The 12,860-nt window shown below is 41.8% G+C and overlaps 1 protein-coding gene across 15 annotated transcripts in view; it reads right to left on the reverse strand.

Annotated features, from left to right (window-relative positions):
- Nucleotides 1-12,860, reverse strand: part of MELK (maternal embryonic leucine zipper kinase) — a 103,506-nt gene that overhangs the window by 67,189 nt on the left and 23,457 nt on the right. For 14 of the 15 annotated variants that reach the window (XM_003829866.4, XM_055092037.2, XM_008955272.4 and 11 more), the window contains 3 exons: nt 11,919-11,987; nt 9,743-9,835; nt 1,916-2,014 (listed from right to left, as the gene is read on the reverse strand). In XM_003829866.4, the coding sequence (XP_003829914.2) occupies nt 1,916-2,014; nt 9,743-9,835; nt 11,919-11,987 (261 nt within the window). Of the gene's footprint in view, nt 1-1,915; nt 2,015-9,742; nt 9,836-11,268; nt 11,370-11,918; nt 11,988-12,860 lie in introns of those variants that run through there. The other variant, XM_008955277.4, reaches the window with a different exon arrangement.

Consider the following 12,860-nt stretch of genomic DNA (forward strand, 5'->3'; position numbering starts at 1 on the left):
GTTGGGAGGTTGAGGTGGGAGGACCACCTGAGCCCAGGGGGTCAAGGCTACAGTGAGCCATGATCGCACTCCTGCACTTCAGCCTGGGTGACAGAGCAAGACCTTATCTCAAAAAAAAAAAAAAAAAAAAGAAGAAGAAGAAAGAAAGTGAAGCATTCAGAGACGCTGCTCTGCTAGTCTGACCTCAGTTTGCTATGGAACACAAGATGTTCTTTCTTCCTCTTTACATGTCTTCTTTTGTTAGTTTGCTTTGAAATATTAATTCTTTAAAATAATTTTCCTATTTTCCTTCCTGTGATTTTTTGATTTTTGAACTGAATATAATTCACATACCATAATATTTACCCTTTTAAAGTGTAGATTTTAGTATATTCACAAAGTTGTGTAATCATCACCTCTTTCTAATTCCAGAATGTTTTCATCATCCCAAAAAGAAAACCCATACTCACAGGCAGTCACTCTCCACCCCTAACCCCAAGCAACAACTTATCTACTCTCTGTCTCTGATATATAGGATTTTAACAAAGCTTACAGTAGGTGATCTCAATTGTGGTTTTATTATAACCTGAAGCCAAAATTTTATCTTCCAAAAAAAGAAAAGAGGAAGTTCTTATTTTATAAGTCAAAAGGAAAATGTGATTTGACACAGCATTCTGTTTTTATTTTGTTAAGCTTTTCACTGAGGAAGTATATGTATAGAAGTTTATATATTGGGCCGGGCGCGGTGGCTCATGCCTGTAATCCCAGCACTTTGGGAGGCCGAGGCAGGCAAATCACCTGAGGTTGGGAGTTCGAGACCAGCCTGACCAACATGGAGAAACCCCGACTCTACTAAAAATACAAAAAATTAGCTGGGCGTGGTGGCACATGCCTGTAATCCCAGCTACTAGGGAGGCTGAGGCAGGAGAATCGCTTGAACCTCGGAAGCAGAGGTTGCGGTGAGCCAAGATCGCACCATTGCACTCTAGCCTGGGCAACAAGAGCAAAACTCCATCTCCAAAAAAAAAAAAGAAGTTTGTATAACATAAGAGTACACCTCAATGAGTTTTCAAAAACTGAATACTGTAGTCCCCCTTATCAGCAGGTAATACTTTCCAAGACACCCATGGATGCCGGAAACCACGGATAGCAAAGAACCCTATATGTGCTATGTTTCTTTCTATATATATATATATATATTTGATAAAGTTTAATTTATACATTAGGCAGAATAAGAGATTAACAATAACATAATAAAATAGAATAATTATAACAATATACTGTTAAAAATGTTATGTGAATGTGCCTTTTTTTTTTTTTTTTTTTTTTTTTGAGACAGAGTCTTGCTCTGTCGCCCAGGCTGGAGTGCAGTGGCGTAATCTCAGCTCTGCAAGCTCCACCTCCTGGGTTCACCCCACTCTCCTGCCTCAGCCTCCCGAGTAGCTGGGACTACAGGCGCCCGCCACCATGCCGGGCTAATTTTTTGTATTTTTAGTAGAGACGGGGTTTCACCACGTTAGCCAGGATGGTCTCGATCTCCTGACATCGTGATCTGCCAGCCTCAGCCTCCCAAAGTGCTGAGATTACAGGCGTGAGCCACCGCGCCCGGCCTGAATGTGCCTCTTTCTCTCAAAATATCTTACTGTATTACACAAACTCACCAATTTTCAGACCGCAGTTGACCATGGGCAACTAAGACCGCAGAAAGCAAAACTGCTGACAAGGGGAAACTACTGTATACAAGTGTAGCCAACTCCCAGATTAAGAAACAGAACAGAAGCCCACTCCTTAACCACTCCCAAAGAATAACTATGATTTTGACTTCTAACAGCAGAGAATAACTTTTATGCCTGTTTTTGTACATTTATGAATGAAAGCATATACTATTCGGTATAGAAAAGTTCTACATTGAAATTCTATGCCTTGTAATACTCACCATAATCTTCTTGTATAAAGCCATTACATTATCATCATCAAATGGTAGAAATCCACACATAAGAACATATAACAGAATGCCCATGCTCCAAACATCTGCCTGAGAGAAAGAGGGAAAAAGAAAAATTACTGAAACAAAAATTCAAACATATTTCAGAATGGTAGGACTCGATCCAATCACAGAATTGTCGCAAAGCTAAAAAAGAACTCAGATATCAACCACTTCAACCTGCTTATTCTATAGTCAGAGAACCTGAAGCTAAGGAGGCTTGCCTAAAGTCACCCAGTCAATTGGAGGCCACCCAGGAAGGCCTCCTGACTTCCAATTTAATGCACTCTCCTCCAGCTGGACTCTAGCACTTAACAGAAAATAATTTCCAGTAGGCTGGGCTGGATTGGACATGATAAGAAGATGAGACAATTCTACAGTGCTACTGAAGGTTTAGGTTACATATGAAGATTATGTAAACAGGCATGAGGATGTCTTAAAATTTATTGATAATCAGCAAGTATGACTAAGTTGTACTATAAAATTCTATGTAGAGAACTTTAATAAAATTCAATGATTGACTTTTCAAATGTAGAGGTGGCCGGGCCTGGTGGCTCATGCCTGTAATCCCAGCACTTTGGGAGGCCAAGACGGGTGGATCACCTGAGGTCAGGAGTTCGAGACTAGCCTGGCCAACATGGTGAAACCCCGTCTCTCCTAAAACTACAAAAATTAGCCGGGCATGGTGGCGCATGCCCACAGTCCCAGCTACTCGGGAGGCTGAGGCAGGAGAATCGCTTGAATCCAAGAGGCGGAGGTTGCAGTGAGCCAAGATCACGCCACTGTACTCCAGCCTGGGCGACACAGTGAAACTCCATCTAAAAATATATATCATTTATTTATATATAATATATATTTATTATATATTATATATGTATATATGTACATATATTATATATATGCATGCATGTACATATATACATATATGCATACATGTATACACATATATGTCCATATATACATATACATATGTGTCCATATATACATATATGTCCAAATATACATATATACATTTAGAGACTAGAAATTAGCCTACCAGCACAAATAGTCCTACAAACCTCAAATATATACGTATATATACATAGAGAGAGAGAGAGAGAGACACACTAGAAATTAGCCTACCAGCACAAATAGTCCTACAAATCTCAAAATCCCAGAAAAGAGCTTAACCTTTATATGTGATATCCATGTGTCCCATGAGTCCTAAGCAGTAACTATTTATTCAAGCAGTATTTGGCCTTAGTCAATAATGATGCCACCATTAGCTGAGGAGAAGTCACAGCTCTTACTCTCATTTGAGCCTTAGGAAATTTTTTTTTTTTTTTTTTTTTTTAGAGACAGGGTCTCACTCTGTTGCCTAGGCTGGGGTGCAGTGGCACAATCTCAGCTCACTGCAACATTTGCCTCCCAGGCTTAGGCAAGTTTTAAGAGGAAAAAAAGAAAAAGAGGAAAGAAGGAAAGGAAGGAAGAAAACAAAGAAAGAAAAGAAAGAGAAAACATTTAAAATAACTTGAGCAGCATCACATATCTGGGTAGTACTTATACTAGATAAGCCAAATCTAACTCCTAGTCCTGTCTACCAAATCATATCAAATTGTTAGGACTCTACTATGACGTCTCAAGTGAACAATTTGCTTTGAAGCAAATACTTGATTACTCTTCCAAGTTGCAGGAGGTCAGAAATTGACCATTTACGCCTCAGAGATGTCAAATATTTAATCTATAAATTGAGACATGATGGCATGACACTCATTCATGGTATTAAATTCAAAGCAGATCGGGTGCAGTGGCTCACACCTATAATCCCAGCACTTTGGGAGGCCAAAACCAGCCTCCTCCCACCTGAGGTCAGGAGTTCAAGACCAGCCTGGTCAACATGGTGAAACCCCATCTCTACTAAAAATACAAAATTTGGCCGGGTGTGGTAGTGGACACCTGTGATACCAGCTACATGGGAGGCTGAGGCAGGAGAATTGCTTGAACCCGGGAGGTAGAGGTTGAAATGAGCTGAGATCACACCATGGCACTCCAGCCTGGGCAACAGAGCAAGACTCCATCTCAAAAAAAATTCAAAGCAAAGAGGTTGTACAGGAAAGAGTGAACTACATGGTGGCTCATGCCTGTAATCCACACTTTGGGAAGCGAGGTAGGCAGATCACCTGAAGTAGGGAGTTCAAGACCAGCAGGGCCAACATGGTGAAACCCTGTCTCTACTAAAAAGATAAAAAAATTAGCCAGGTGTGGTGGTGCATGTCTGTAATTCCAGCTACTCAGGAGGCCATTGCACTCCAGCCTGGGGGACAAGAGCAAGACTTTGTCTCAAAAAAAAAAAAAAAAAAATGGCTGGGCGCGGTGGCTCACACCCATAATCCTAACACTTTGGGAAGCCAAGGCGGGCAGATCACCTGAGGTTGGGAGTTCCAGACCAGCCTGACCAACATGGAGAAACCCCGTCTCTACTAAAAATACAAAATTTGCCAGGCAGGGTGGTACATGCCTATAATTCCAGCTATTCGGGAGGCTGAGGCAGGAGAATCGCTTGAACTCGGGAGGTGGAGGTTGCAGTGAGCCAAGATCACACCATTGCACTCCAGCCTGAGTGACAGAGTGAGACCCTGTCTCAAAAAAAAAAAGGGTCGGGCATGGTGGCTCACGCCTGTAATCCCAGCACTTTGGGAGGCCAAGGTGGGCGGATCACCTGAGGTCAGGAGTTCGAGACCAGCCTGGCCAACATGGTCCTGTTGGACTCAAGCAGTCCTTCCACTCCCACAATCCCACCAGGGTTGAGTCAAACCCTGTCTCTACTAAAAATACAAAAATTAGCAGGGCGTGGTGGCATGTGCCTGTAATCCAAGCTACTTGGAAGGCTGAGGAATGAGAATCGCCTGAACCCGGGAGGCAGAGGTTGCAGTGAGCCGAGATTGCACCATCGCACTCCAGCCTGGGGGACAAGAGCGAGACTTTGTCTCAAAAAAAAAAAAGCCTGGGCGCGGTGGCTCACACCCATAATCCTAACACTTTGGGAAGCCGAGGTGGGCAGATCACCTGAGGTTCGGAGTTCAAGACCAGCCTGACCAACATGGAGAAACCCCGTCTCTACTAAAAATACAAAATTTGCCAGGCAGGGTGGTACATGCCTGTAATTCCAGCAATTCGGGAGGCTGAGGCAGGAGAATCGCTTGAACTCAGGAGGCGGAGGTTGCAGTGAGCCAAGATCACACCATTGCACTCCTGCCTGGGCAACAAGAGCGAAACTCCGTCTCAAAAAACAAACAAACAAAAAAAAAAAACACACAAGAAGTCAACAGAAAGATTATGTCTAGGGTTAAACTTAAAGAGGAATAAAATGATAATAACATCCCCATAGTGCTACCAACACTTATTAGAGAAAAGAAAGCAGAAAAAGTATTTTTCAGTTAACTCAAAGTACCTTTACTTCGCTGTTTTGAATTGAATATGAGAATAAATTAACTAAAATCATAAAAAAAACCAAAGCAAATGCAAGTAAATCCATAAACTACCAGTTGACATGAAAAAATAACTGGCTCCCAGCACTTTGGGAGGCCAAGGCGGGAGGATCACTTGGGCCCAGGAGTTCAAGACCAGCCCCAGAAACATAGCAAGACCCTATCTCTACAAAGAAATTTTTAAAATTAGCCGGGTGTGGTAGTGCACACCTGTAGTCCTAGCTACTTGGGAGGCTGAGGTGGGAGGACTGCTTGAGTCTAGGAGGTAAAGGCTACCGTGAGCCATAGTCATGCCACTGCACTCCAGCCTGGGAGACAGAGTGAGACCCTGTCTCAAAAAAAAAAAAGATAAAATAATTGGGAGGAAGAGAGAACTGAAACCATTTCCCATGAAAAATTACTGAAGAAATTAGAGATATTTACAATGGAACATGTCCTTAAAGCACGATCAGGACTGTGAACATCAGAATCAACTATTTTATTAGTATTTTAAATGAAGATTCTTAAAGCCCCATCTCAGAAAACGAAACCAAAATCTCTGAGGGAGTTACCACCCTGAGCTCTGCATCATTTAGTAAGTATCTCAAATGACTCCTCAGTCCACTATCCTTTAGACACTCTGAGAAGGATAGGAAGTTGAACTAACATGGACAAGAAAACAATTTAAAATTACATAGGAAAAACCCAGATACACTCAAATCAGCAGATTCTCATCACCTCTAGGAATCTTGTGAGATCAGGCATACGATTATCACTCCTTCTGGGAAACTAAATGGAATAGTGGAAACAGTACCTCACTCCACTCAAATCTCACTCAGTCACCAGCTGTGTGACCCTGCAAAGGCACCAAATTTCTGAGCCTCAGTTTCTTCATCTTCTTTATCTTATGGGATAGGGTAACACTATTCACTAAAAAGGATGTCTGTGGCCAGGCGTGGTGGCTCATGCCTGTAATCCCAACACTTTGGTAGACCAAGGCAGACGGATCACCTGGGGTCGGGAGTTAGAGACCAGCCTGACCAACATGGAGAAATCCTGTCTCTACTAAAAATACAAAATTAGCCAAGCATGGTGGCACATGCCTGTAATCCCAGCTACTCTGGAGGCTGAGGCAGGAGAATCGCTTGAACCCAGGAGGCTGAGGTTGCGGTGAGCCAAGATCATGCCATTGCACTCCAGCCTGGTCAACAAGAACAAAACTCCATCTCAAAAAAAAAAAAAAAAAAAAAAAAAGTCTGTAGAGCTTAATTGAAAATTATTAAAGGTATCCAGCATGTGAAACTCTTTTTTTTTTTTTTTTTTTTTTTTTTTGAGACAGTCTTGCTCTGTCACCCAGGCTGGAGTGCAATGATACAATCTCGGCTCACTGCAACCTCTGCCTCCCAGGTTCAAGCAATTCTCCTGCCTCAACCCCCAAGTAGCTGGGATTACAGGTGCGCATCACCATGCCTAGCTAATTTTTATATTTTTAATAGAGAGAGGGATTCACCATGTTGGCCAGGCTGGTCTCAAACTCCTAACCTCATGATCCGCCCACCTCAGTCTCCCAAAGTGCTGGGATTACAGGCATGAGCCACCGCGCCCAGCCCATGTGAAACTCCTGTACACTGTTGGTGGAAATGTAAGATGATGCATTCACTATGGAAAACAGTATGGAGATTCCACAAAATATTAAAAATAGAATTACAATATGATCCAGCAACTCCGCTTCTGAATATATACCCAAAAGAATTGAAAGCAGGATCTGAAAGAGATACTTGTACACTCAGATTCCTATCAACATTATTCACAGGAGCCAAAAGGTGGAAGCAATTTAAGTATCTACCAATGGATGAATGAATAAACAAAATGTGGTATATACATACAATGGAATATTATTCAGCCTTATAAAGAAAGGAAATTCTGATACATGCTACAACATGCGTGAACCTTGAGGACATTATGCTAAGTGAAATAACCAGTCACAAAAAGACAAATATTGTATGATTCCATTTACATGAGGTTCCTAGATTAGTCAAATTCATAGAGACAGAAAGCAGAAGGGTAGTTGCCAGGGGAATAGGGTAGGCAGAAATGAAGAATTGTTTAACAGGTATAAAGTTTCAGTTTTGCAAAATTAAAAGAGCCCTGGAGATCGGTTGCACAACAATGTGATTGTATTTCAGTACTACTAAACTATACATTTTAAAACAGTTAAGATCGTAAGTTTTATGTTATGTGTATTTTACCACAATTAAAAATAAAAAGTATCCAGCATGATTCCAGGACTATGATAAACGTTCAGAAAACATTTGGTCCCTTTCCTATAATGCACTAAGAAGGCTACAACATCATTTTTGTGGTATTTCTGCCAAAAATACATAACCTGAATCTACTCATAAGGAAACATCAAATAAATTCAAATTGATGTACATTCTACTAAATAACTGGCTTCCTCAAAAATGCTGAGATAAAAAAAATAAAGAAAGCCTAAGGAAGTCTTCCAGATTAAAAGGGACTAAAGAGACACAATAACTAAATGCAATAACTAAATGCATCCTGCACCATATCCTAGACTGGGGGGAAAATAAAACTATAAAGGACATTATTGGTACAATTAATACCATTTGAATATGAATTATGAATTAAATAAATTGTATCAATGTTAAATTTTGATACTAAAGTGTGGTTATAAAAGAAAAGGTCTTTGCTTTTAGGAAAAATATATATAGAAATATTGAGTAATAAAAGGATATGATGTTTCTAGCTAACTCTCAAATGATTCAAAAAAAAACATGCATATATATAAACATAGAGAATGATAAAGCAAATAAGGAAAAATGTAAATAACTGAATTTGAGTAAAAGATATATCAAAGTTCCTCATTCTATTCTTGCACTATCTTGTAAGTTAGAGATTATATCAAAATAAAAAGTCACCAGAAACAGTTCCCATCTTCTCGTTTTATGAAGTAACCTGGTATTCCCAAAGTTCCTTATGCTAGTTCCAAAAGATGCTCTCTATCAAAAGTGGATCCCATAGGCAAATAAAATCAGAACCAGCTGTTATCTGTGATGTTCCTTTTCTGAAGGATCACACTGTACAAGAGCACATTAAAGATTTGGAGGCCAGAGCCGGGCACGGTGGCTCTCTCCTGTAATCCCAGCACTTTGGGAGGCCGAGGCAGGCGGATCACGAGGTCAGCAGATCGAGACCATCCTGGCTAACATGGTGAAACCCCGTCTCTACTAAAAATACAAAAAAAAGTAGCCAGGCGTGGTGGCGGGCGCGTGTAGTCCCAGCTACTCGGGAGGCTGTGGCAGGAGAATGGCGTGAACCCAGGAGGCAGAGCTTGTAGTGAGCGGAGATTGTGCCACTGCACTCCAGCCTGGGCAACAGAGTGAGACTCCGTCTCCAAAAAAAAAGAAAGATTTGGAGGCTGGGTGCAGTGGCTCATGCCTATAATTGGGAGGCTGAGGTGGGTGAATCATTTGAGGTCAGGAGTTTGAGACCAGCCTGGCCAACATGGTGAAACCCGTCTCTACTAAAAACACAAAAATTAGCCGAACGTGATGGCAGTTGCCTGTAATCCCAGCTACTTGGGAGGCTGAAGGAGAATCGCTTGAACCCAGGAGGTGGAGGTTGCAGTGAGCCAAGATCGCGCCACTGCACTCCAGCCTGGGTGACAGAGTGAGACTCCATCTCAAAAAAAAAAACAAAACAAAACAAAAAAAGATTTGGACATGTCCTGAAATAGGAAACCTGTTTGAGCACTTCCTGAGCTTTTCACAACTAAAGTGGTTTTTTAATCTTATGACACTCACATCAGCAAAACTAGTACTCCAGAGAATGAGAGGAGCTGACTAATTTGATAATTTGAGATACAGCAAATATAAATCAGGCAAATCCCACTCCTTCTCAGCCTGGACTCCTACACAGGGCTGCTGGCCTTGGAGAGTCAGCTCTGGATGGACGAAGCACAGGTTTTCTCTGTGCTAACCAGCATCCCTGAAACTGAGCCTGGAACCTTCATCTTTTGTTCTATCCAGCTAGACTAACCAGTCCAAACTATGGCACTATTTAATACAAAAGCAGCCACAACAAGGACACCAGAAATATCCCTGCTTCATAAGTATATGTTACTATATTTATTGCAAGTTATTAATTTCATTTATAAGTAATCATGTCTCACTCTCCAAATAGACTGAACTCTGATTAACAAGATTATTTCTTACTTCATCATTATACCCCCAACGCACAGTGCCTGACTCACTACAGGTGACCAATATAAATGTCTGCTGATTATATAATGAATTAATCAATGAATAATTACCTCTGATCCAAGATATGATTTGCCTTGTATTAACTCAGGTGCTGCATAAGCCAGACTCCCACAGCATGTCTGTAGATGGTAATCCTTGTTACCCTGCCAATAAGATAAAAATGAAACTTATTAATTACAACCCTTAAGAGAATTAAACCTTGATAAACATTCTTCTTTTTTTTGAGACGGAGTCTCACTCTGTCACCCAGGCTGGAGTGCAATGGCGCAATCTCGGCTCACTGCAACCTCTGCCTCCTGGGTTCAAGTGATTCTCCTGCCTCAGCCTCCAGAGTAGCTGGGATTACAGGCACACAGCGTGCCACCATGCCCAACTAATTTTTGTATTTTTGGTATAGACGGGGTTTTGCCATGTTGGCTGGGCTAGTCTTGAACTCCAGACTTCAGGTGATCCACCCGCCTCGGCCTCCCAAAGTGCCGGGATTACAGGCAATGAGCCACCACGCCTGGCCGATAAAAATTATTTGAGCACAAGCAAAGAGAAGCTAGATGAAAAACCACCCCACATAATAAAGGATTTCTGTAGCCAACACAATACTCTGTATACATGTGTGCATGCACGTGTGGTCTCTGCTTCTCTGGATTCCCAACACCACTACAACCTGGCATGAACAAATCCTTTCCCCTTAGCTCAGTCAAATCAGGTTCATACTTCCCTAAATACCCACATACATAAATAAGCCTAGCATATATCCAAGCATCCACGTCTTTCCATCCCCAAGTATCCCGGGGGGGGGGGGGGGGAGTTTATTTACTGGACCTTATCTCCAGTATGAAATCTTTACAAATACAGAAGAGCTCTATTTTCTTAGAGGGAAAAAAGCAATATGTTACATAGAACAGTGCCTTGAAAGTCTGTTTTCCAGATGCAGTTATAAATCACTCCCTTAGCTTCCAGATCTGTTAAAATGAATAATCTGCTCATCCTCCTCTGCCCTCCCACAGAAATACCAAGACATAATGAAAATAAAGCTACAGTCCAACAGCTGTATAGAGTTCTTACAGCTGGCAAAGGATTTGTGAATTGTGAGATGTCATTTACAACTGAAACAACATGGCCAGGAGTGCGCTCCTTGGAAGAAGGCTGAGGCAATCCTCTCCCAGGCAACCCCGCTTTCCTTAGATGGTGTCTATGTGTGTAATCTGTGGCAGCCATAAATGAAGGCTCACAGGGTCTGTCACAAACCTTCTCCACTGCCTCCCATGGAGAACAACTTAAACCAGTTTATCTGTTCAAAGTATGTTTTCTCTTTATATGTTTGTCAATCAAAAAAAAAAAAAAAAACCTGCCTTCTAGCATTTGGTTCCCACTGATAGTTTCTGAAGAGCCAAGGGAAGGAGAGAAGAATCAGAAAGAATCAGACTTTCTGCCAAAGGGGCAAAATCTGCTTCCCTTTGCACCTAGCTAATTCTGATCGGGGCAGGAAACAGTTATGGGATTACCAAAGCCCGAGACAAGTCTGCAATTTCAACATTCTTAATGAGTGTAGACAGCTCATTTTAGAGATTGTGAGTACCATGATTAGAGAACTCCAGAGGAAGCTTCCAACAGGCAGCCACACAGGAGATCTGCTGCAGACAGGAGAGCCAGAAAGTTCAAAGTCACCTCAAAGAGAAGTTATGCTGGAGAACACCAATACATAACCATGGAATGCAAATTAAGGAAATATATAACAGTTATAAATTTAGAAGTGCATATGGGCTTTTTCCTTCTTTTAAAAGGAAAGCGGATTGTTTCTCAAAATGTAACTAATTGTTAGTTATAGAACCATTTGGATAACAGATTTGCACTAAATTCTCAACTTTTATTTAAACAAACAAAGGCATCATCTAGTGGCAATATACTCAAACTGCAAGCACTGGTCAAGTCAGCATTCTTGCTGTAATAGCCTCAAGTCACCTCTGCACTGCAAATTCTCACAGCATACCCATGGAGTCTTCAGCAGGACCAATCCTAGAACTAGGGCAGTGACTCTCAATCTTGATTGCATGTTATGATCATCTAGAGAACTTACAAAAACTACCCATACCTGGGATGAAATTTAACATTCTTCTCAATGGATGCAACCAAGCTCAATAAAGACTAAGTGGAAGTCAGGACAAAATCACACACTAAGAAATAAATGCATTTACAAAGAACATAGATGCATCTTATTTCTGCACTTACCTTGGGTTTTGCACAGAGACCAAAGTCAATCAGCTTTAATTTATGATATTCATCAAACAGCAAATTTTCCTGGGAAAACAAAGATATTTTGATAACTGTATACTGACTTCCTTATATCACATCCCACCTCTAGCCATTTCTAAAAATGATTTAAGGCCGGGTGTGGCAGCTCATGCCTGTAATCCCAGCACTCTGAAGGCAGACGAGAGAGGATTATTTGAGCCCAGGTGTTCAAGACCAGCCTGGGCAACACAGAAAGACCTGGTCTCACTTTTTAAAAATAAATAAATTAATTAAAATGAGTAAAAATGATTTAAGGTTGTTTCTGTTAAAAAGTCTGGGTACAACAAACCGAAAATGACTAGAAACTAATGAAATGACAAGAAGTATATAAGGGAAAAGAAGGGCTGGGCACAATGGCTCACGCCTGTAATCCCAGCACTTTGGGAGGCTGAGGCAGGCACATCACCTGAGGTCAGGAGTTTGAGACCAGCCTGACCAATATGGAGAAACCCCGTCTCTACTAAAAATACAAAATTAGCCGAGCATGGTGGCGCATACCTGTAATCCCAGCTACTTGGGAGGTTGAGGCAAAAGAACTGCTTGAGCCCGGGAGGCGGGGGTTGGGATGAGCTGAGACAGTGCCATTGCACTCCAGCCTGGGCAACAAGAGCGAAACTCCATCTCAAAAAAAAAAAAAGGGCCAGGCGCAGTGGCTCACGCCTGTAATCCCAGCACTTTGGGAGGCCTAGGCGGGTGGATCACGAGGTCAGGAGATCAAGACCATCCTGGCCAACACGGTGAAACCCCGTCTCTACTAAAAATACAAACAAAATTAGCCGGGCGTGGTGGCAGGCGCCTGTAGTCCCAGATACTCGGGAGGCTGAGGCAGGAGAATGGCATGAACACGGGAGGCAGAACTTGCAGTGAGCGGAGATCACA

The sequence above is a fragment of the Pan paniscus genome, chromosome 11 (genome assembly GCF_029289425.2).
Source record: "Pan paniscus chromosome 11, NHGRI_mPanPan1-v2.0_pri, whole genome shotgun sequence".
Classification (NCBI taxonomy): domain Eukaryota; kingdom Metazoa; phylum Chordata; class Mammalia; order Primates; family Hominidae; genus Pan; species Pan paniscus.